This window comes from Heptranchias perlo, chromosome 14 (assembly GCF_035084215.1).
Source record: "Heptranchias perlo isolate sHepPer1 chromosome 14, sHepPer1.hap1, whole genome shotgun sequence".
In the NCBI taxonomy this organism is placed as follows: Eukaryota; Metazoa; Chordata; class Chondrichthyes; order Hexanchiformes; family Hexanchidae; genus Heptranchias; species Heptranchias perlo.
This window is the reverse complement of record NC_090338.1, coordinates 28,270,159-28,296,393: the sequence shown is the minus strand read 5'-3', so window position 1 is coordinate 28,296,393 and position 26,235 is coordinate 28,270,159. Positions and strand designations below refer to the sequence as shown.

General features: G+C 41.4%; 1 protein-coding gene across 7 annotated transcripts in view; it reads right to left on the bottom strand.

Moving 5' to 3' along the window:
- The window catches only part of rapgef6 (Rap guanine nucleotide exchange factor (GEF) 6), a 342,757-nt gene that overhangs the window by 59,475 nt on the left and 257,047 nt on the right, over positions 1-26,235 (bottom strand). For all 7 annotated transcript variants that reach the window (XM_067996162.1, XM_067996163.1, XM_067996168.1 and 4 more), the window contains 8 exons: positions 25,521-25,701; positions 15,098-15,234; positions 13,207-13,365; positions 8,567-8,719; positions 6,059-6,223; positions 5,701-5,808; positions 4,554-4,757; positions 688-796 (listed from right to left, as the gene is read on the bottom strand). In XM_067996162.1, coding sequence (XP_067852263.1) covers positions 688-796; positions 4,554-4,757; positions 5,701-5,808; positions 6,059-6,223; positions 8,567-8,719; positions 13,207-13,365; positions 15,098-15,234; positions 25,521-25,701 — 1,216 coding nt within the window. The remainder of the gene's footprint in view (positions 1-687; positions 797-4,553; positions 4,758-5,700; positions 5,809-6,058; positions 6,224-8,566; positions 8,720-13,206; positions 13,366-15,097; positions 15,235-25,520; positions 25,702-26,235) is intronic.

Here is a 26,235-nt window from a genome sequence, read left to right as displayed (position 1 = left end):
AATTCCCTAGACTAAAGAAAGAACTTGCACTTGTACAGTGCCTTTCAGATCCTCAGGACATCCCAAAGCACTTAACAGCCAGTAAGGTACTTTTAAAGTGTATCCGCTGTTGTGCAGGCAAATGTGGCAGTCAATTTGCACAAAGCAACGTCTCACAAACAGCAATGAGATAAAAGACCAGAATATCTGTTGGTTAAAGGATTAATGTTGGCCAGGACATCGAGAACTTATCTGCTCTTCTTTGAAGAATGCCATGGTATTTTTTACATCCGCCTTGAGTGGGCAGACAGGGCCTCAGTTTAACACCTCATCCGAAAGTGACAGTGCAGCACTCTCAGTACTGCACCTTAGTGTCAGCCTAGATTTTATGCCCAAGTCTCTGAAGTGAGGCTTGAACGCACAACCTTCTGACTCAGAGGTGAGAATACTACCACTGAACTAAGGCTGAAACCTTACAACAGTGAGTACACTTCAAAAGTACTTCATTAGCAATGTAGCCCTTTGGGACACGAAAGGCTCGTTATTAAATGCAACCTTTATCTCTTTCCCTGCAAGTGGTATCAGGCCCAAGAAGAAAGTATTTAGTACTTTCACGAAGATACCAACTCACTAACTTTCAAGACACGTGTCGTATCACTTACTGCACCACTTAATGCTTGACAGCATTTTAAGTCTAAACGTACTCACCAAATATGTTGGTTTTCACAGTGATGGACAGATGCGTGTTATTCCTCAGAATTTCTTGTGCTTTTGTGTACTGGATGTTCTCGAAGTTCTGTCCATTTACTTCCATAATCTGAAATAATTTTGTCACTTATTTTAAAAAAGGCAGAATCAAAACACACTTTCCATTTCTATAGGTTTGCATTTAGTTAGCTGTACAGTCAACAATGGCAATCAAGCCAGTGACAACTGCGAAGATGACTAAACTTTTGTCTGTGTTCAGTCCAACCTCAAGATTACAAGCTGGTGGCTCTTACCAGGTTGGTGCTCTTCCAGTTTACTTTGGGGTGATGCAGTGTGTTAAACTGAGTGATGGGATGTGGATTTGTGCCTGCGACTCTTTATACTATACTATGAATTTCCAATCTTGGCTTGCTTTCAGGGGAAACGCTTGAACTATAGACAGAAGCTTCCTCAATGGGTATTAAGTGGAAGGGAGGGGGGTAATCAGAAGTCAAATGATCTGAAACCATTGTTCAAACACATTCTCAGGTCCTGTAATTAAGCATCATCAGCAAGGCCAAAGAGTGGCCAAAGTAAAAGGCAAAGGAAAGTCTATAAAGCAATTTACTCCCCAATTAAAAAATCAAACCAAAAAAAATACGAGGTTTATGATAAAATTTATTATAATGCGATTTGAATTGTCAAATAAGTAAGTCCAGTGATTCAACCTACATTACTGCATAATCAAAGAGCAATAGCATCAAGTCAAAACACTGTCAGTATGCAAAGAGGTTGCTATTGAGATTAAATTGAATTTAAAATAATTAAGTAAGGTTCCAAATACAACTGGAAATGCTTTCTGAACAGATGGTCCCTGGTCTGAATGTATCCCTTTCACTCAAGTTCACTTGTCACAATTAAGAATAAGTTGCATCAGTTCTTGGCTCAGCCACTACAAAGTGCCTTCCTATGCTAGAAGGACAGAAAAGCTTGATCGATGGAAACCTTGCTACTGTTAGTTGATTATGAAATAACGTTGATTGTTGATTTAGGCCTCTGTAGTTTTGTACTACTTGTCCAACATCAAGTCTTGGATGAGTTACAAATTAATCAAGCTCAACATCGGGAAGAAGGAACCTCTTGTTACAAACTTTAATTTTTTTTTATTATTGTCATGTGGGCGTTACTGGCAAGGCTGCATTTACTGCCAATTACTAGTTGCCCTAAGGTGGTATTGAGCCTTCTCCATGAACTGCTGATTGATCCAATTAAGCTTCTAGTCAGTGGTGACCCCCCCACCAAATGATGTTGATGATGGGGACTTAGCGATGGTGGCACCGTTGAAAGTTAGAGGGAGCTGGTTAAGCTTTTTCTTGTTCAAAATAGTCATTACCTGGCACTTGTGTCGCACAAATGTTACCTGTCACCTGTAGGCTGGCATGGGCTGCTTCATTATCAGAGAAGCTGTGAATGGAACTGAACACTGTAGACATCGAAAAGCCCCACTCTTGACCTTATGACAGTAGAAAGGTCACTGATGAAGCAGCTGGAAATAGTTTACTCAAGGATACTTCCCTGAGAAACACTGCCGCATGTTTCCTCTCTTGCACTAAGCCCCACTCACCTGCACCCAAATCTTCACTGACCTATAGTGGCTCCCCACCCTGTGATCTCTACCACCAAGAAAGATGATAGCAGCAAGATCATGGGAACACCACCAAGTTACCCTCCAATTCACATATCATCTTGATTTGAACAAATTTTTGCTACATTTTCACCTTTACTTTCAGCAAAATAGAGAGATGCTTAAAAAGTATTACATGAAAATAAAAAGTTACTTTAAAAGGGAAGCAATTAAAAACTGGTGCCTCAGTGATAGAACAGCATGCTTTCTGTCAAGAGTAAAAAGGTAAAAAGTATCCTTGCTTGCACTCTCATTCTACTAGTTGTAAAAGTCCTAAATGTTGGCCTAGTGTAGAAAAATGACCACAAATTCAAAATGTATCCAAAATCACCCTTAGAGGGTCAGTGACAAAATTTGGAGGGGGTTTGTAACTATACCAGTATTATGGATCCTAAAACTAGCTACTGGTTACCAGAAGCTGCCTGCTAAGGTAGAATATACATATTATTTGGACAATGACTTTGGTATAATGGCTATTAGCCATTTAATTAGTGTAACTTTTCATTCCTTTGCTATTCTGGGATTTTGAATTATGTTTGAGAAAACATGCAAGATTGGGACCAGGTGTGAGAAATGGAAATTCTTTTACCTAATCGTTCAACAAATAGAAAACTCAATGCCCATCTAGGTGACAGTAATAATTAATCTTGATCGCTAGGTAGTAATCTTTCGATATTTACCAGCTATTGCATGTAGAAGGGCCACTAGCTGGGAGTCTATCTCAACTGCGGGGTGGGGGGGGGGGGGGCGGGGGGAGAAAGAGAATATGGGCAAAGGTTAATGAAGGACACCATGATGGAGATCAATCTCATTAAAAATCTCATCACATCCACTCACTCTAAATTAAACTCATTAAGGTTTAAAATGTTTATTGTTTAGAAGACATTGTAAATAAAACTAACCAATCTGCTATTTATTTTTACTTCTGCTCATCTTACTTATAAATGTGATTTGTAGTTTTTGTAGCCAATGGTAAAATGGTCTGTTAGTATGTTATTTTCCATCAGAAATGTTAGGAGTTAGTTACCTCTGTATGTACTGAAGTAACTGGTTCATTGTTTGCCTGGGGCATGTTAAATTCTAGGGTACCTTGCACATAAGGTCATGTTTGATTTAAATGAGTGTTGGGCTTGCTTGTAGAAGTTGACTTTTGAGCTGGACATGAGAAAAAATCTGAAGAATGCCCAAGTGGTAACAACTAAATTAAAAAGCTCTTGGAGGCCACAAGAATGGCAGGTGAGTGAAATTAAATATCTATTTGGTGCAATTAGGGCTATTCCTTTTTTTTCTCTCTCATTAATTTTCTCCCCACCTGTCCTCCCATGAAGTCATTAACCCTTTCTGAGGTACAGCACCTATTGACCACCGGTACCACATCCAAACTGTCATGTGAGTCTGGACATTAAAGGTTGGCAGGCTATATTTAACTGCATTATAGCTGAACCCAACCCCCCTATAGATACTTTCAGCAGGAGTTGCTGGATAGTAATCAGAAACAGAACCCTGCTGATTTTTGCCTCTCTCGCCCCAAGTTGTTGAGGCTAATTATAGAATCCCTACCACCACCCTGACCAAGATCAACTAGCTCAGCATAGGTGATCAAACTTGGGGCTTTTCTGGTTCATATGGCTGAGCTAATAACTGGATAAATTTGCTGTGATGAGGAGAACCAAGGAGAGGTGGAGTGTCTCATCTAAAGTTGGACTAAGGTACTGTCAGGGCAATGTATAGGAAGGTACCACACCTAAATTGCGAGTGTTCAAAACTGGATGCAAAAAGTTTCGATGGGGATGAAGGTGGAGGTGGAAGTTGAATTTTCTGTTCTGACTTTCCTTGCTTCATATCTATGCTCCCACGTTCCAAAAGGAACACTAGCAGATCAACTTTAAACAAAAAGGAATCTTAGATCAACACATGTTGCAGCAGTCACTTGGGACTCATGTAATGTGCAGTGCATCTTTAGAACTGAACAAATGGAAGAAGTAAACATGCATTAGCATGCGCTACCTAAATCAGATTGAGTATATATGGTCAGTTTGTCCAGTATTTTAAATCATTCCTTACAAAATCTGATGCTTCTGTATGCAATTGACAAGAATATAGACTTTATCTTTAATAAATTTCAAAAATAAACATGCAAATTTCAAAAAGCCCAAGCTTCAAAGTTACAAATAATTGTATTTTCACATGCAATGGTTTTTACCTGGTCACCCCGTTTAAGTCCAGCCTCGGCAGCTTTGCTGCCTGGTTCCACACTTTCCACAAAGATGCCAAATCCTCTCTCGCTGCCACCAAGCAGACTAAAGTACAATGGGGACTCTCTGGAAGGTTTCAGCAAAGTTATCTGCCTCCATTTGGCTTTAGCAGCACAAGCAATATTCAACAACCTGAGATGTCCTTTCATTTTCTGCAAATTAAAAACAAAATAAACTGTACAGATCCTCTACGCATATATATTAAAATAAACGTAGATAGAAAACAAGGACCATTTGAAAGTGATTACTGGTCAGTACTCTAATCAAAGTATTCAAATGAACTTCTCATCTGAAACTCAAAATTAAACTCTAACTTTAAAACCACCCAAAAAATATACACTGGTTTTGATTTGATTTATTTTAATTCCATTTTCACTGAATTTTTATCTCTGCAGTGGCTGTTATGTAGACACTACTTGATCTAAACCGCAGCTTTGCGAGTATATTCAAATAGGGGATGACTGCTTGTGACACCACTCAAATTTTATTCAGGTAATAATGTATGGCAAGGCAGGAGTATATGGAAGACTTTGGCACATCAGTAAATGTTTTGGCATGAGGCAAAGCCACATACAAAAGTAATCGTTGTTATAAAAACTTTGCATTTATTACTGCCACTTCCAATTTTTTTTTAAAAACATAAATATAACTTAAAGCTAAATATGACCATTAGCTGCACCAATAACAGGAACAAGAGGCACAGAGAGAATAGATGAAGTTCAAAATGAACACAGAATGAATATAGTAGGAAAAGAGGATTACATTATCTCATCGATCTAATCAGAAATAATATGCAACTGATTAGAGACATTCTATGACAAATATATAGAGAGACAATGGACAGCTAGGAACTATTAGGCAGTAATCTCGCTGAGGTTCAGTGACATGATAAATTGCAAAAGAGAAGCTTGAGCAGATTATTACAATCACTGGCGTCTCATAAATTGCACATCCAAAGTGTCAGAAAATAGGGAAAGACATCACTGAAGAAATACAAGTAGCTTGCAGGCAATGGACATGCTTGCTTGGAACCATGCCTCTGTTCTATAACCAACTACTTTTATAAAATGAATCCTGTTTAAGTACTTTCCTTACCGCAGTTTCTAACTTATTTTCAAATTCCTCTAGAAAATTGGTCATGGCAGGATCTCCTTCAAAATCATTGAAGTGATTGTTCACCCACAAGAGCACTACTCGCGTGACCTAAAATGAGATTGTTTGGCATTCAGAAGTATAGCACATAAATAAATGAGGTGCAAAGCATGCTAATGAGTTTGAAATAAACTTGATCGCATCTTTTAATTACTGCAGTGGCTGCCATATGTCATTATCAATTCCAACACATACAGTTACACAAAATGGCAGTTTACCCAAGCACACTTAAAAAAAAAATATTCAATCATCCATTTCTTATTTTCATTTACTGGAAATTAGTAAGTGTCTTCAGACTGACCTTGTCCCTAAGGCTATCAACGTTAAACCACTCCAGTAACTTCTCTCCAACCTCCATGGGACCTGACAGAAACGTTCTACATGTTAACAGGAAATCCTCGATGTATGTGGGATCCACAATGGAATGTTCTTCAACCAAGTGCCTAATGAGTCTGTCTGGTGTTCCCTGAAAAAAGTAAAGCAATGTTATTAAAAATCAGTTCAGTTTCCCTACAGACCTTCCATATTTTCTATTTATTTTTCTTTTAAGTTAAAGCTCTTTCTCCTTCTTGGTAAAGCCTTCAATGCCAAACACTGCTCAGAGGTTCACTGTACATGAAACAGTAATACATTTTAATTCTGCTACACGTATGTTCATTAAATCACAAGGCCTTCAGTTGCCACACACTACAAAATCATTTGTGTACAACTATATTACCAAGGCACCATACTTTCAGCCTTTTTACCAGAAACAAAGACTTATTTTAGGTGGGGTGGTTCTTCGTTCAACAGAAACACTATCTACATTGAGACTTTCCATTTCCCCACTGTTTAATAAAATATCATCTGAGTTTGCTTCTTGGCTTCCTCGCAACACAAATGTAAGCACATTTGAAGGCAGAAATGCCACCATCATCTGGTAACAGCAGATGGCATGGTCATGATTATCCAAAGGCCTTGACAAATGCAAGTCAACCATATTCCTCGGATTTCAACCTGCAATCAACAGCAAAGCGAAGCAAGAGTCTCAACAAGTATGTTAGGAAACTGCTGGATTTTAATGTTATGAATTACCATGACTAAAGGCCAACTTTCAACTAAAGAAGCACTGTGTAAACATCATGCAAATCAAATCTTAAGTTTTAGCATAAATGCTGAAACACAAATCCATTATGTGTCATCCTTGGCTCAGTGGAAGCATTCTCACCTCTGAGTCAGAAGGTCATGGGTTTAAATCCCACTCCAGAGGCTTCAACACATAATCCAGATTGACACTTCAGTGCAGCACTGAGGGATTGCTGCACTGCCAGAGGTGCCATCTTTCAGATGAGATGTTAAACTGCCTACTCAAAAATGGACAAAAAAGATCCCATGGCACCATTCGAATTCGAAGAGCTGGCGAGATCTGAGTGTCCTGACCAATGTTTATTCGTCATTTTTTTCTACTATTTGTTGTGTCTTGCTGTATCTAGATTGGCTGCCATACTTCCTTATATTACAACAGTGATTACATTTGAAAGTACTGCATTGGCCATGAAGTGCTTTGGAACGTCTTGAGGATGTTAAAGGCATTATATAAATGCAAGATCTTTTTTTCTTTTATAATAACACAAATAGCTGAGCTGAACTGGAAGGCAATGCAATATAGGTTGCATGCAAATTTGTTGCCACTGCATGTGCACCAAAAGCAATGTAAAATTACTATATCACAGGACAGTGCAGTGGTGCAGCACATTAGTCACAATATGTTGATGGATCCATTTCATGATTTCTAATGCCAAACATGCTGGTGTGAGATGGTACTTTGTGAAGAATCAGGAGTTCTTCACAGCAGCAGTGGGGAGCCTCAGACTCTGAACTCATTACCTAAAAGCAATATTGGTAGAGACCTGGGAACAGGTCTCCTAGTTTTGGCTAGAAATTCCAAATAGCCACAGGGACACTAATGAAATAGAGGAGTATGATGAAAGAAAAACTTCAAAAAGAAGTCTCCCCCACGATATAAGTCAATTGCATTGGGAGCATCAACAAATTGGCTCACATCATTGACCGATGACAGTATATACACCCAATATTTAAGCTGTTTAAGCACTCAAAAGGCAGTTCATTGCAGATCTTCTCCTTATCCATTCAACAAAAGCTTGCATTTTCTATTTCCATTAACATAATAAAACATCCCAAAGTGCTTCAGAGATGAAAATGACCAGACACTAAGCAGTGATGGAAGGAGAATTAGGAGTGGTGACTGAAGGTATAATCAAGTGGCATTTGAACAAAGGAAGGGGTCCATCACATAGTAAAACATTTACATTTCTATATCAACGAGAGTTGATTGAGTATCAAGGCACGGATTTCTCCACAACATCTAACATTACCAGGAATTGCATTAGTAGCGTAGTCATACCAGAATTGCATCTAACAGATAGAATAACCAGAATGTCATGAATAACAAGCAGTTGGCTTTAAATATCCCTTTCTTTTAAAAAAAAAGCTTAGATCAGTTTCAGGGAGGAAACTATGTCACAGTTTGGAAAAAGTCTTCAAGTGATAATTGCTACCTAGAAATAAAACTTGACTACTTATTTTAAACTGCCTAATGCAGGCTGACAATTCATTGGTTGATTTTGCAAGAAATATTGTTTCCATAGCATATCAAGATTAAGTGTTCCAGAGATAGCTGGTAAAACCTTTGCATTTGGAAGTGTCAATTATAGTAGAAAGATATCATCAGGAAATAAAGGAGAAATAGTTCTATCTGAAAACATGAAAACATTGTATTTGCAATGGTCCAATGTTCCACTCAATTTACCTTTATAACTATGTGTCCTTTCCTGGTTCCACTACGATCCAGCTCTCTGTGCTCTTTCACCATTACTATCTCCCCTTCCTCCTCCACTTTGTGAGTGTTCTTCTCCACTTGATTCAGAATCCGGCAGTAATCCTGCTGAGCTATACTCACAAACTGTCACAAGACAAGCAAAGAGACAGAAAAAAGTTGTTACGTTAAGCACATTTTATAAATGAATTTTGACTTTTGACGACATAGAGCCCCAAATACACTTCCAGTTTTATACCGGAGAAGAATGACATTGAGGTTAAATTAGTTTAGAATATTTCTGCACGAGATCCTAGAATCGTATAGCACAGAAGGTGGCCATTCAGCCAGTCGTGCCTGTGCTAGCTCTTTGAAAGTGCTATCCTTTTAGTTCCACTTCCCCTGCTCTTTCCCTAACCCTGCAGTTTTTGTCCTTCTCAAGTATGCTGGGTGTGTACTATAGACCCCCAAATAGTCAGGGGGAGATAGAGCAGCAAATATGTAGGCAAATTTCTGATACGTGCAAAAACAATAGGGCAGTAATACTAGTGGATTTCAACTACCCTAATATTAACTGGGATTGAATCAGTGTAAAAGGTATAGAGGGCGCAGAATATTTCAAATGCATTCAGGAGAACCTTTTTAGCCAGTACATAATCAAGCCCAACAAGAGAGGAGGCAGTTCTGGGCTTAGTTTTAGGGACTGAAGCTGGGCAGGTAGAAGGGGTATCAGTGGGAGAGCAATTCGGTGTTAGTGATCATAATTCAGTTAGACTTAGCATTGTTATAGAAAAGGACAAAGATAGAACAGGAGTAAAAGTTCTCAATTGGGGAAAGGCCAATTTTACTAAACTGAGATGTGATTTGGCAAAAGTGGACTGGAAACAGCTACTTGAAAGTAAATCAGTGTTAGACCAGTGGGAGACATTCAAGGAGGAGATAGTGAGGGATCAGAGCAAATATGTTCCCACAAAGAAAAAGTGGGACTCCCAAATCGAGAACCCCCTAGATGTCAAGGAGCATACGGGGTAGGATAAGACAAAAAAGGGAAACTTATGTCAGATACCGAGAGCTCAATACTGCAGAAAGCCTAGAGGAGTATAGAAAGTGCAGGGGTGAAATTAGAAAGGAAATTAGGAAAGCAAAGAGAGGGCATGAAAAAATATTGGCAAGTAAAATCAAGGAAAACCCAAAGATGTTTTATAAATACATAAAGTGCAGGAGGATAACTAATGAAAAAGGGCCAATTAGAGACCAAAAACGTAACCTGCATTTGGAGGCGAAAGACGTGGGTATGGTTTTTAATGAATACTTTGTGTCTGTCTTCGCAAAAGAGGGGGACAATGCAGACATTGTAGTTAAGGAGGAAGAGGAGTGTGAAATATTGAATGGGATAAACATAGTGAGGGAGGAAGTATTAAGGGGATTTACATCTTTGAAAGTAGATAAATCGCCAGGCCTGGATAAAATGTTCCCCAGGCTGTTAAGAGAAGCAAGGGAGGAAATAGCGGAGGCTCTTTCCATCATTTTCCAATCCTCTCTGGCTACAGGCGTGGTGCCGGAGGACTGGAGGACAGCTAACATTGTACCGTTGTTTAAAACGGAGAACGGGATAGACCGAGTAATTATAGGCCAAGTCAGCCTGACCTTGGTGGTGGGCAAATTATTGGAAACAATTCTGAGGGATAGTATTAATTGTCATTTAGAAAGGCACGGATTAATCAAGGACAGTCAGCACGGATTTGTTAAGGGAAGGTCATGTCTAACTTGATTGAATTTTTTGAGTAGGTAACAAGGAGGGTCGATGAGGGTAGTGCATTTGATGTAGTTTACATGGATTTTAGCAAGGCTTTTGATAAGGTCCCACATGACAGACTGGTCAGGAAAGTAAAAGCCTATGGGATCCAAGGGAAATTGGCAAATTGGATCCAAAATTGGCTCAGCGGCAGGAAGCAAAGGGTAATGGTCAACAGTTCTTTTTTAAGGACTGGAAGGCTGTTTCCAGTGGGGTTCTGCAGGGCTCAGTACTAGGTCCCTTACTTTTTATGGTATGAATTAATGATTTAGACTTAAATGTAGGGGGCGTGATTAAGAAGTTTGCAGATTATATAAAAATTGGCCGTGTGGTTGATAGTGAGGAGGAAAGCTGTAGACTGCAGGAAGATATCAATGGACTTGTCAGGTGGGCAGAAAAGTGGCGAATGAAATTCAATCCAGAAAAGTGTGAGGTAATGCGTTTGGGGAGGGCAAACAAGGCAAGGGAATACATAATAAATGGGAAGATACTGAGAGGTGTACAGGAACGGAGGGACCTTGGAGTGCATGTCCACAGATCCCAGAAGGTCAGACAGGTAGATAAGGCGGTTAAGAAGGCATAAAGAATACTTTCCTTTATTAGCTGAGGCATAGAATATAAGAGCAAGGAGGTTATGCGAGAAATGTATAAAACACTAGTTAAGCCACAGCTAGAGTACTGCCTACAGTTCTGGTCACCACATTACAGGAAAGATGTGATTGCACTAGAGAGAGGGTGCAGAGGAGATTTACGAGGATGATGCCAGGACTGGAGAATTTTAGCTATTGGGAAAGATTGGATAGGCTGAGGTTGTTTTCTTTGGAACAGAGGAGGCTGAGGTGAGATTTAATTGAAGTGTACATAATTATGAGGGGCCGAGATAGAGTGGATAGGAAGGACCTATTTCCCTTAGCAGAGAGGTCAATAACCAGGGGGCACAGATTTAAAGTAATTGGTAGAAGGATTAGAAGGGAGTTGAGGAGAATTTTTTTCACCCAGAGGGTGTTGGGGGTCTGGGACTCACTGCCTGAAAGGGTGGTAGAGGCAGAAACCCTCATCACATTTAAGAAGTACTTAGATATGCACTTGAAGTGCCATAAACTACAAGGCTGTAACCTACAAGAGCTGGAAAGTAGGATTAGGCTGGATAGCTCTTTTTTTGCCAGTGTGGACATGATGGGCTAAATGGCCTCCTTCTGTGCTGTAAACTTCTATGAATCTATGATTCTATACATCCAATTCCCTTTTGGAAGTTACCATTGAATCTGCTTCCACCATCCTTTCAGGCTGTGCATTCCAGATCATAATAACATAATATTTCCTGAAATCTGATACTTAAAGATAGTCTGATAAAACTGCAGGTCTTTTCTCTTAATATTAGGTGACACAATAAAGTACAGTTGGAAACAACGATAACACGGGCCGACTTCTCACAGTTTTAATTCTGGTGGTTGTTAAAGCACAAAAAACATGAAGAAAATGGACTAGAAAACCAATAGATATGTAATAAATTTCCTGTAACCTAGTGTATCCTCTGGCAACCCTTTCAGATATCACAACATAAAATAGATAAAGCACATCACTCAATGTCACAACTTTATCTACAAAGAGCATCACAAATTTTCCACTGATCACCAGGCCATACAATAACGATAAATAAGCATGAAGATCTAAAAAAAAATCACCAGCATACTATGTGAAAGTAAATTTTTTTTTCCATTTTCTTCCTTCCTCTCCTCAAGATGTTGACTCATGGTGCTTAACAGGCATCACCAGACTCCCAGACCCTCAAAAAAGTGGCCACTGCTCACATGTGAATCTAAATAATGAATGTTGGCAGACTATTTGATTTTGGTGGGGCAGGATAGTCACAGATGAATCTGATGCTGTCCTCACATACCCGTTTCAGCAGAGGTTACTGGATTGGAATCATAAGAGAGCGCTTGGCCAATTTTATCCCCCACGACAGCCTACAGATGCAGAGGCTGACTACAGAGACACATCACTACGCTGGCTGAGCTAAGTTAACTCAGCACAGACCAGGCATCAAATCTTGGAGCTCCCTGCATTACATTGCTTCATGCATGTACCCACTGAGGCATCAGTAAATCCATTGCTAAGTGAGGTTTAGAGAACAATCATAAACTGCTTGAGCACAATCATTTTAACCTCTTGAATAGAATACTGCCTTGTAGTTAGAAGCTGTCATGAGTATCTAGAGTTTCACAGTGACCATATCAAAATAAATTGTTATGTAAACATACACTTTTACTCCTGAATTTCAGAACTGCATCTTCTAATACAAATATTAGATGTGGGTAGAAAATAGAAGAGCTGTAATGCTTGCCATTGAAGATAGTGATTTAAATGTGCACTATGACACAAATATACAATATACACAGACTTTTCTCTGAACTGGGCTGAGCTGCATACGTGTGAAAACTTACCAGAAAACAGGCTTATCCTGTTATAAAGGAAATGTGAACAGGGGCAACTCAGATTATATCTTACTAACACCGGAATAAAGAAATCAGCAAGAGCAGGTGGGTCAGTGCAGACATATTGACTGCTTAGCTGATAACAGTTGCAGCCTTGACTGGTATGCGAATTCTAATATTTTAGTCAGGTACCTGGCACTAACTGTAGTTCTGACTGCCAACATGCTCACATTGCCAGTGTCAAGAACCCAGCTGCTTTCGAGGAGATGGTCTAATTATTTCATTTTTGTTCTCAATTGCCCAGAAAATAGTCATCACTATAAACCCTCCCAAGTACGGCTAAATTAGAAATTCTCTTGTTAAATTGCGACAATTAAAGTGCTCTTGAATCATGTCCTTACCTGACAATCATCTGCTTTGGTCCTAACAATTCCTTTCATATATTGTTTCTCCAAGGAGGGAGAAATACCAAAACTGTTTCCCATGCAAAGTATTTCCGTCCTTCCATTAGAGTCGGTGATTTCCACTGAGCCATTTAGAATAACATACCAGGACTCCAGCTGGAAGTAAAGCAAAATGGAATTTGAGAAAAACTACTATTTAAGATGTATGCACAAGTCACTCTGTTTTCTTATAAAATCATAAATTTAAAAGCCTTAAATATTCCAGGAATCATTCCTTAGCAACAATACCCATGCCAAACAAATGGGAGGAGCAAGAGAGATTTCTGTTCTCTGCTATCAAAGTCATAAACATGCTCTTTTTCCATATATTTACAATTTTGCTAATGAACAAAGTCCTTCCCCATAAAGTCATTTGAGAAAGACACGCAACTGAAAATTACTTGCATCATAAACTGGTGGCTTTTAACGGTGTTAATTGCCCTACCACAAACAGTATGAGCTTGGATCAATTACTATTACTAGACTGAAACCCGTACAGTCAAGTGTGAAGAAAACTTGGCAATGTAAACACCATTCCCATGTTCCAAAAGATGAAGTCTCAACATCAACATCTTTGTAAAAAAAAAACAAAATAGTCAAGAGAATTATAATACACTCAGAGAGAGTGAGCGATGTCTATGAATTACTAACATGTGCTTCCTAGTTTCAAAGTAACCCCGATGCACTACTGGGAGTCGGCTGCCTGCCTTGTATTCAGTGGCTGGTGCTTGGACAAGGAAGGTTGATAAAGGGTAGATAAAAGGAGTTTTGCCTTCCTAGGTTCAAGGGATAACAGAAAGATGACAATGGGGGTTTTCAGAGATGTCACTGACTTAACTGTGGGGAAGTTGAATTAACTTGCACTGAATCAAGATCAATGAAACACTTTAGATTGGCAGCATCTTCAGCTGCCTCATAATGTTATCCTGCCATTGTCCAGTAACTGTTCTCAGTCAGTTCAACAATATTGTTTTAAAACAATGCTTTCATACCTACAAATACAAAACTAGAAAGAAAAACAAGAAAAGTAATGCTTAAATTATTTAGGAGTTCTGACAGAAAATCTCCTGCTTTTAGATCATCATACCGCAATAAAAACATATGCCTGTTTTGCAATATAAGCCTCATGGTAATGTAAATGCAGGTTCTGTCTGATACCAGGGTCAGCCTTTAATGTGTTTTGCTTGCCTCAAGCTTTGAATTAACTGCACTGTCACCCTGGCTAAAAATGGGAAACTGGATTTGAAAAGGTCAGAAGGTGTGCAGTAGTACCTTAGACTAATACCCAGAGGGAGCCCTGAGTACAACTGGAAAGAGACCATAAAGGATACTGCAATATAATTCTTACGTTTGTTATTAAAAACAAAATACTTCCTTTATTTATTCAGGAAGGAAGAGTGAAGTACTCCTGTACACATGGTCTTTAAACATTTCTCATAGTTTGATATTTATTTTCAACAATTCTTCCTTCAGTAGGCATCACCACAGATCATGGGGTCCAAGTTTGATGCCTCCACTTCACAAAACTCCTAACATCAACTCCATTGCTGAGAAGAATTGGAGGCCAACTCTATCCCATAGGAGGACAGAACAAATCAGAGGAATCATACCTCAGCTGCTCTCATGCAGCTGCCACTTGGCTCAGCTGTGTTACCGGTAGTTTGGGGAAAGATTGCCAATGTCTTGACCACAATCAGTCTACAGCCAGGGAAGCAGACAAGGATTAGGAAGAAAATAGTTCAAACTGAAACAAATTCTTTCTTCCTTCAGATAAATTGGAAATTATTTGATTTAGTGAAGCTGCCATGAATTATAAATATAAAAATACACAGCTGATTGCAGTGTTTACCTCTTTTCCATCATCAGTTATTATTGCTCCCGCATGTTCCACTACTTCGAATATCATGACTGAGCACAGTTCTCGCCTGACAAACATGGTCATGTTGGCAAAAGCAGGAAGCTGATGCATGAACTCCAGCAATTGTTCTGCAAAGTAACACACACACATTTAGTCTGGGCTACAGTGACACACATTTCCAAAGACATTTCCAGATACAGCATATATAATCACATCAGGAACTCTTTCAGTAGTGTCTATTATATTTACAGCTGGAGACTGAGAAAACTCAGGTACTTTTACACTTGACAGTTTCTCCACTGGAGAGTGACCTCCTTGTGCCACTGTCCACTATTTACTTTACAGTCATGTGTCATTTATGCCGGGCTCTGCAATGTACCCTGGATACCAAATTAACATATATAGTGAAAACCCAGGGGAACTGATTCCCCACATTTACTTTACTCAAACCAGCTCACTTATCTGACAACATATTTGCAGACACACATTTTAATGGGTCTATGATATCATTGGTTCCCTGACCATCAAAGCCGTTATACTATGGAGTGCAGTCAATGGACAAAGATTTGCATACATACTGTTGGCTGCAGTCCTGTGATATAAAGGCACTTTCAAATTCCACTCTGAAATCAATCCACCAGATTTCAAAACTTCCCATTTAAACTGTGCCATACCATTTCATTCTACTATAAAACTATTCATTCACACTTTTAAAAAAAAGAATCGGATCAATATCTGGTTTAAGACTAGGATTGAGGATCATTTGGAAAAAATTCAGACAGGGATAAATGAATGCTGTGTGGAACACAATGGTTCCTGAGCTACTGGGACCATTAAAACATCATGATAACGAAGGCAACTGATTCCGAATGTGTAATGTGGGATGTAAGGTTAGATTGTTATCCTGCAGTTTCATTCAATGCACTCGGGGAGGGAGGGAGAAATTTGGCAAGAGATTACATGGATTTTGTAGATTCTATGATTGAAGTGGTTTGTACATGGTCTGTGGAAGAGATGGGCTTATGGGCCAAATGCCCTGTTCTTAATTCATGCTCTCTTTTGTAAAAACTACAAAACATTAAAAAAGTCAGGATGAGAAAAAAACTGTGAGCAGACACCTCAGCAGCTATGGAGTCAGTAATACTTTTACACAGGAAGCAGTGCAGTCTGAACCCTTTCTAATGCAACACTAAACAACATGCCCCTCAAAAGAGCAGATGATACAAAAATTGGCCGTGTGGTAGATAGTGAGGAGGAAAGCTGTAGACTGCAGGAAGATATCAATGGACTGGTCAGGTGGGCAGAAAAGTGGCAAATGGAATTCAATCTAGAGAAATGTGAGGTAATGCATTTGGAGAGGGCAAACAAGGCAACAGAGTACACAATAAATGGGAGCATACTGAGAGGTGTAGAGGAAGTGAGGGACCTTGAAGTGCATGTCCACAGATCCCTGAAGGTAGCAGGACAGGTAGATAAGGTAGTTAAAAAGGGATACGGGATACTTTCCTTTATTAGCCAAGGCACAGAATATAAGAGCAGGGAGGTTACGCTAGAACTGTATAAAACATTGGTTAGGCCACAGCTTGAGTACTGCGTACAATTCTGGTCACCACATTACAGGAAAGATATGATTGCACTAGAAAGGGTACACAGGAGATTTATGAGGATGTTGCCAGGGTTGGAGAATTTTAGCTATGAGAAAAGATTGGATAGAGTCATAGAGTTATACAGCACGGATAGAGGCCCATCGGCCCATCGTGTCCGCGCCGGCCATCAGCCCTGTCTACTCTAATCCCATATTCCAGCATTTGGTCCGTAGCCTTGTATGCTATGGCATTTCAAGTGCTCATCCAAATGCTTCTTGAATGTTGTGAGGGTTCCTGCCTCCACAACCCTTTCAGGCAGTGAGTTCCAGACTCCAACCACCCTCTGGGTGAAAAAGTTCTTTCTCAAATCCCCTCTAAACCTCCCGCCTTTTACCTTGAATCTATGTCCCCTTGTTATAGAACCCTCAACGAAGGGAAAAAGCTCCTTAGTATCCATCCTATCTGTGCCCCTCATAATTTTGTACACCTCAATCATGTCCCCCCTCAGCCTCCTCTGCTCCAAGGAAAACAAACCCAATTTTCCCAGTCTCTCTTCATAGCTGAAGCGCTCCAGCCCTGGTAACATCCTGGTGAATCTCCTCTGCACCCTCTCCAAAGCGATCACATCCTTCCTGTAGTGTGGCGACCAGAACTGCACACAGTACTCCAGCTGTGGCCTAACCAGTGTTTTATACAGCTCCATCATAACCTCCTTGCTCTTATAGTCTATGCCTCGGCTAATAAAGGCAAGTATCCCATATGCCTTGTTTACTACCTTATCTACCTGTTCCGCCGCCTTCAGGGATCTGTGAACTTGCACACCAAGATCCCTCTGACCCTCTGTCTTGCCTAGGGTCCTCCCATTCATTGTGTATTCCCTTGCCTTGTTAGTCCCTCCAAAGTGCATCACCTCGCACTTTTCCGGGTTAAATTCCATTTGCCACTGTTCCGCCCATCTGACCAACCCATCTATATCGTCCTGCAGACTGAGGCTATCCTCCTCGCTATTTTCCACCCTACCAATTTTTGTATCATCAGCGAACTTACTGATCATACCTTTTACATTCATATCCAAGTCATTAATGTAGACCACAAACAGCAAGGGACCCAGCACCGATCCCTGTGGTACCCCACTGGCCACAGGCTTCCAGTCACAAAAACAACCTTCGACCATCACCCTCTGCCTTCTGCCACTAAGCCAGTTTTGTATCCAAAGTGCCAAGGCACCCTGGATTCCATGGGCTCGTACCTTCTTGACCAGTCTCCTGTGGGGGACTTTATCGAAGGCCTTACTGAAATCCATGTATACCACATCCACTGCGTTACCCTCATCCACACGCTGAGTCACCCCCTCAAAAAATTCAATCAAATTAGTCAGACATGATCTTCCCTTGACAAAGCCATGTTGACTATCCCTGATTAATCCTTGCTTCTCCAAGTGGAGACTAATTTTGTCCTTCAGAATTTTTTCCAATAATTTTCCTACCACTGATGTTAGGCTCACTGGCCTGTAGTTCCCCGGTTTTTCCCTACTCCCCTTCTTGAATAATGGTATTACATTAGCGGTTCTCCAGTCCTCTGGCACATCCCCTGTGGCCAGAGAGGTTCTGAATATATGTGTCAGAGCCCCCGCAATCTCCTCCTTTGCCTCACACAGTAGCCTGGGATACATTTCGTCCGGGCCTGGGGATTTATCCATTTTTAGGCCTGCTAAAACCGCCAATACCTCCTCCCGCTCGATGTTAATATGTTCGAGTATATCACAGTCCCCCTGCCGTATTTCTATGTCTACATCGTCCTTCTCCATAGTGAAAACAGATGCAAAAAATTCATTTAGAACCCCTCCTACATCTGCCGGCTCCACACACAGATTGCCATTTTTGTCCCTAATGGGCCCTATTTTTTCCCTAGTCATCCTCTTACCCTTAATATACTTATAAAACATCTTAGGATTTTCCTTTATTTTGCTCGCCAGTGTTATTTCATGGCCCCTCCTTGATCTCCTAATTTCTTTAAGTATCCCCCTGCACTTTTTGTACTCCTCTAGGGCTTCCTCCGTCTTTAGCCTTTTGTATCTGCCAAAAGCCCTCCTTTTTTTCCTAATCCATTCTCGTATATCCCCTGACATCCAAGGTTCCCTGGAGTTCTTGGAACCACCCTTGACCTTTACGGGAACATGTTGCCATTGTATGGTCTCAATCTCCCTTCTGAAAGACTCCCATTGCTCCGATGCGGATTTTCCTACAAGCAGCTGATCCCAGTCCATTTTGGCCAGATCCTGCCTTATCCTATTAAAATCGGCCTTCCCCCAATTTAGAACCTTTATTTCTGGCCCCTCCCTGTCCTTTTCCATGACCACCTTAAATCTCACCGAATTATGGTCACTGTCACCAAAGTGCTCACCTACTAGCACTTCTTCCACTTGGCCGGCCACATTCCCTAGAATTAGGTCCAGTACCGCCCCCCTCTTGTAGGACTTTCTACATGCTGGCTCAAAAAGCTCTCCTGGATGCACGTTAAGAATTTTGTACCCTCTAAGCCTTTTACACTCTGAGTATCCCAGTTAATATTGGGGAAGTTGAAATCCCCCACTATTATTACCCTATTATTTGCACAATTTTCTGAGATTTGCCTACATATCTGTTCCTCTATCTCCCCCTGACTGTTTGGGGGCCTATAGTACACTCCCATCAAAGTGCTTGCCCCCTTTTTGTTTTTAAGCTCCACCCATATGGCCTCATTAGAGGAACCTGCTAATATATCATCCCTCCTTATGGCAGTAATTGATTCTTTAATTAATATTGCGACCCCCCCTCCTCTTATACCTCCCCCTCTGTCTCGCCTGAAGATTCTGTACCCCGGAATATTGAACTGCCAGTCTTGCCCCTCCCTCAACCATGTCTCTGTGACAGCAACAATATCATACTCCCATGTGTTTATCAACACCTTCAGTTCATCCACCTTATTCGCAAGACTCCTTGCATTAAAATAGATGCCATCCAGCCTTGCCCTCACATATTTGCCCTGTCTTCCAAGCTGACTTGTTTTTTTCTCTATATTTGGCTGCACATCACCCCCTATTGTAGCTCCACTCTGTATCCCATCCCCCTGCCAAGTTAGTTTAAACCCCCCCCAACAGTGCTAGCAAACCTCCCCGCAAGGATATTTGTCCCGCTCTGGGGTTGTTTTCTTTGGAACAAAGGAGGTTGAGGGGAGATTTAATTGAGGTATATAAAATTATGACAGGACGAGATAGAGTGGAAAGGGAGGACCTATTTCCCTTAGCAGAGGGGTCAGTGACCAGGGAGCATAGATTTAAAGTAATTGGCAGAAAGACTAGACGGGAGCTGAGGAGAAATTATTTCACCCAGAGGGTGGCGGGGGTCTGGAACTCACTGCCTGAAAGGGTGGTAGAGGCAGAAACCCTCAACTCATTTAAAAAGTACTTGGATGTGCACTTGAAGTGCCGTAACCTACAGGGCTACGAACCAAGTGCTGGAAAGTGGGATTAAGCTGGAAAGCTCTTCTTCAGCAGGCAAGGACACGATGGGCCAAATGGCCTCCTTCTGTGCCGTAACTGTATGAATCTACGAATACCACTGTTTCACCAATAATGGACATGTTGTGACTGTGCATTTTTAAAAATTGCTCTTGGGATGCGGGTTTCAATAAACACAAGGCAGCATTTATTGCCTATCACTAGTTGCCCTGAGACGGTAGTGGTGTGCCTTCTCCTTGTGCCACTGCAGTACTTGTGGTGATGGTGCTCCCACAATGGTGTTAGGTTGAGCCTAATCACAGGGATACTGATCAAATGAACTGCTCGGTTCTGAATGGTGTTAAGCTTCTTGAGCGTTGTTGCGGCTGCAGGCAAGTGTTGAGTTTTCTATCATACTCTTGACTTGAGCCTTGTAAATGGTGGAGAGGCTTTGAGGGGTCAGGAAATGCAATTAGTCATAATAGAGATTTGCTTTTCCAATCTTTACAGGGTTTTATGCACAGTCTCAACCCTAATGATTTCATCAGCTGAGCACCCTAATAAGAAAGTGATGTGCTCAAATTGGACCCTCTCTGGTTGCAGGTATGTGCTTCCAGCAGATGCCAGTACTCTAGCCAGCTTATAAATCATGATGGCAATTATAATCAAATCACATGTTTCAGGCGTTGCAAGAGAATGTCTGTTATCCAGTTGCAGTTGCACACAAGTAATCCTGAAAGGGGAGAGAGAAAGAGAGGATTGAGGGGGGCAGGAGAGCAGGAGAAGGGTAGTATAGCTGACATAGCACAACAAGGCCACTACATTGCTGTCCATTCTAAGTGCCAGTACGGCTGGATTCTAAAGATATGAAGCAGACAGCCAAGTGAAGAAATTCTGGGATCGGAAACCGAGCTCATGAAAAGTCACTTTTGGGTACAAGGACAAATGCAGTACTAGACTTTGTGAAGCCTTTCGATTATGATTACTGGGTGTGGTATCCAGGAGAAAAATCTCAGCCTTTACTTATTTTTGCTTTCTTCGATTGAGTCTTAAAATGTCTTGAGAAGCCACAGATCACTGAGCAATAAGACGTAATGGCTTATAAATTCGGCAGTGTAGCGGCCGTTTTGTTTTAGGCGCTATGCAGCCGCCTTAGGTCCCAAGATGGCGTCTGGAATGCGCGTGCGCACTTCTAGCAAGATGTGCGCTGGATTGGCACTCAAAGCTCCAGCCAACATAATGTCTCAACCAAGAGCAGCTGAATATGTCATAGATGGCCTGAAGGACCCCCCCACCCAGTGCTATTTAAAGGGATCATACAGGATTTACAGGTTAGTTGCTGGATTATTGCTTCTGGCTGCTGATGCATTTGTACCTGTTTTTAGAAGTCTCCTATACTTGAATACTAGGACTAGGGGACATAGCTTAAAATTTAGAGCCAGGACTTGCAGGAGTGAAGTTAGGAAACGCTGCTACACACGTAGGGTGGTAGAAGTTTGGAACGCTCTTCTGCAAATGGCAGTTGATGCTAGCTCGATTGTTAATTTAAAATCTGAGATTGATAGATTTTTTGTTAACCAAGGGTATTAAGGGATATGGGGCTAAGGCAGGTATATGGAGTTGGTCACAGACCAACTATGATCTCACTGAATGGCGGAACAGGCTCGAGGGGCTAAATGCCACTGCCACTTACTTCCTATTGTTCCATCTGCTCCTCCAACAAAGCAGGACGTGTGCCAGTGAGTGTCCTGCAGGATGTGGGTGATGTGCCTGTCATGGTTGAATAGCTGCCAGTTTGTGTGATCCGTGAGTTGTGGGTGTGTGGCTTGCAACAGTGGTAATGTGTGAGGGTGAGAGGAAGCATCTGATTGGAAGAGTTGAGTACTGATTGAAAGAGTTTGTTGGTAGGTGGGTGATGGGGGGTGTAGCGCGTGGAGCAGTGGATGTGGCTAGTAGTGCAGTTGGTAGGAGATGCCATTTGATAGTTGACCTCACTCACCTTGACCACTCGTGTCAAAGCATTGAACTTCTTCCTGCACTGCCTCAGGAGCATACGTGTAGAGCGCCTCTTGCCCCACTGTGGATATAGGATGCCCCTCCTTCTGTCCACCTCTTGCACCAAGGCCTCTCGTGCATCATCAGAGAACCTTGGTGCATGCTCTCTCGCAGGCTTGATACAAACTCAGATTGGCAGATTGGTGAGGGCTGGCGTGCAGATTGAAGGATGTGGGCTTTAGTAGTGTGCAACTTTTATTCAATGTTTTAGCATAACTCAACAGTTTATAAACATAGGGATGGGACCTGCATCTGTATTTTATGTGTGCGATGTCTGATTTCCATTCAGACTCCGTGCGGACCCATATCTTATTTTTTCCAAATGAGGTGCAGGCTGCCTTTAAGAGGTACAAGCCATTCATGCGATATCTGCTGGTGAGAAGTCACTGAACAACGCAGATAAACTGGCTGCTCGCACTGGAATCAGGCAAGTGAGCAGGCAGCACGAATCTCACGTGCTGCCTGCATCGGAACGACTGGGCGCGGGTTAATCGCGCACTGCGACCCCCGTGCCCGGATTCGGGGGTTATCGAATTTAACCCCCAACTTCTCTCTTTCTACAGATAGAAGAAAGAACGAGCTTGAATTTAATATAGTGCCTTTTATGATCTCAGGCAGTCCCGAAGTACTTCACAGTCAATGAAGTATTTTGAAGTGTAGTCACTGTTGTAAGATGAGGAAACACAGTAGCTAATTTGCTCACAGCAAGAGCCCACTAAGAGCAATCAGATAAGTGACCAAATAATCTGTTTTGGTGGTGTTGGTTGAGGGATAAATCTTGGTCAGGACACCATAGGAACTCTGCTGCTGTTCTTCAAATAGTGCCATGGGATCTTTTATATCCACCTGCGAGGGCCTCAGTTTAACATCACATCTGAAAGACGTACACTGACAGTGCAGCACTCCCTCAGTACTATACTGAAGTGTCAGCCTGGATGATGTGCTCAAATCTCTGGAGAGCTGCTTGAACCAATGACCGTCTGACTCAGAGACAAGAGTGTTACCACTGAACCAAATCTGACGCTTGTAAATGTATGAAATTAAGTGGTATCGGGGAACTGAAAGGATGGAAAACCACAACGAAGGTCAAATAAGTAAAAGCCCATGGGATCCAAGGGAAAGTGGCAAATTGGATCCAAAATTGGCTCAGTGGCAGGAAGCAAAGGGTAATAGCCGACAGGTGTTTTTGTGACAGGAAGGCTGCATCCAACGGGGTTCCGCAGGGCTCAGTGCTAGGTTCCTTGCTTTTTGTGGTATATATTAATGATTTAAACATAAATGCAAGGGGCCTGATTAAGAAGTTAGATGATGATACAAAAATTGGCCATGTGGTTGATAGTGAGGAGGAAAGCTGTAGACTGCAGGAAGATATCAATGGACTGGTCAGGTGGGCAGAAAAGTGGCAAATGGAATTCAATCTAGAGAAGTGTGAGGTAATGCGCATTTGGGGAGGGCAAACAAGGCAAGGGAATATACAATAAATGGGAGGATACCGAGAGGTGTAGAGGAACAGAGGGACCTTCGACTGTATGTCCACAGATCCCTGAAGGTAGCAGGACAGGTAGAAAAGGTGGTTAAGAAGGCATACAGGATACTTTCCTTTATTAGCTGAGGCACAGAATATAAAAGCAGGGAGGTTATGCTAGAACTGTATAAAACACTAGTTAGGCCACAGCTAGAGTACTGCGTACAGTTTTGATCACCACATTATCGGAAAGATATGATTGCACAAGAGAGGGTGCAGAGGAGATTGTCAAGGATGTTACCAGGACTGGAGAATTTTAGCTATGAGGAAAGATTGGATAGGCTGGGATTGTTTTCCTTGGAACCGATGAGGCTGAGGGATGATTTAATTGAGGTGTATAAAATTATGAGGGGCCTAGAAAGGACCTATTTCCCTTAGCAGAGAGGGCAATAACGAGGGGGCAGAGACTTAAAGTAATTGGTAGAAGGATTAGAGGGGAGCTGAGGAAAAATCTTTTCACCCAGAGGGTGGTAGGGGTCACTGCCTGAAAGGGTGGTAGAGGCAGAAACCCTCATCACATTTAAAAAGTACTTGGATATGCACTTGAAGTGCCATAACCTACAAGGCTACGGACCAAGTGCTGGAAAGTGGGATTAGGTTGGGTAGCTCTATCACGGCTGGCACAGACACAATGGGCCTAATGGCCTCCTTCTCTGCGGTAAATTTTCTATGATTCTATGAGATCTTTATAAGTACATAAATAGGTTTGAAAAGGAGTAAGATACTTAAAAAAAATCTGCTAATGCTGGAAATCTGAAATAAAGATAGAAATGAAGTTGGAAAGTACTGTGGGCCATTGCCAGGCTGGCCTCGCCCGCCTCGGTATCACCTTTCCCTGTTTCCGCTATGCACCTATCTGCGGGCCTCTGTTGGCACCCAGCCAGCCGACATTCCTGAGGTCGAAGAGCGGTGAGCTGCATCACGATGCTTGTTTGGCTACCGCAGCTCGCCTGCCAAATTCAAATGAGGCTGGGGCATCAAAATCATGGGGGCCTTTTTGCCGCCGGAACGGGCGATCGGCCAGCACGCTCCGCCAGTTGGTTGCCCAAAAGTCAAGGTCAACCCCAGTGGGTTTACCAGTTCCAAAAGGAGAAAAAAAACAAGCCAACGGCAAGGTCCAATGTGACTCCATCACCCTACCAGCACTGTGTTCTGACAATGGGTCTAAACCTGAAATATTAATCTGCCATCTCTCTGCACAGTGATCTATTCACCTACATTACTAACACCCTTTACTGTAAGGAAAATGGAGAATACAGCTGAGATCTCAAGTTACTAAAGTCAATATTCAGATCAGAAGGCTGAAGAGTGCCTAGGAACTGGTTCCTATTGCTTGCGTTGAGGCTGGAACAGTGCAGGATGCCAATAATAGAAAGGTCAGCCTTGATTGTTTGGACTTGAGGGAAACCCAGAGGTTCTCAAGGTCATCAAATTTCATCTGTCTATCATCCAATGTCTCCATCTTTGTTAACTCACCATCACGTTATTTCTGTTGGAATATATGAATAAACTGGAACCAGAACATCATGATAACAACGACATTGTTAAAAAGCCAATTACTTGGGTGGGCTCACGGAAATAACGTAGCCAGATTCAGTATGATTATGCCACTCTATTGTAGGAATTTTGTGGCAAGTTTACATCTGTTACGAACTTAAATTCAGCACAATCCTAATGTAAAAAGGACATCAGCTAGGCAAAAGTGCATGAAAATGGGGGTGGGTGGAAATGGAAGATAGTAGAGATAAAGATTGTTTCCCTAAAATGTACCAATGTCATCATCAGTTCGGTCTGCTGGATCCTTCTCCAGACACTCTCTAACAACATCCCTGCCCATCAGTGGATCAGATGCTCGGTCAATGTCCTCTTCATCTTCTTCCTCTTCTTCGGAGTCTACTGCTGTTTCCGGAAGCCCAGTAAGATCCACATCCCCCATTTCACTTTCTGTAGCCTGTAGAAAGAAATACTTCTATGTTAATCATGTGTGTCCATTCTAAGGTGCCATAAAATAAAGTACTTTTCTGCAAAAAGTTAAAATGTCTTGAGCAATTCACTGCAGGTTGAATAGGTTTGGTCTTCTTTATCTATTTCTTTGTTCGTGTACATCAAAATGTTAATTTTATACATTACAGGTGCTACTGATATTAAGATAATGTTATAAAATGAATTTTGCACTGAGAAGGCAAAAGCACATCAAGAGATATTCATATCCTCTGAAAACATAATAAAACCAAACATCTATTAATCTACATTGAAATTAAAACTGTATTGCACAGAAGTGTCATAGAAGATTAAAACAGCGTCTTTGGACTTGTGAATTCTAGCTTTCAACTTAGTGAACGACATTGTTATATTTACTCAAATGAAAACATATCTATTTTAACAGTTAGATTTGGATTTTTGGGACAGTAAATATATATTCATAATCACATTTCCAAAACAGGTTTCTTCCCTGTTCCAGTCTGATAATCAGTGTTCTAAATAA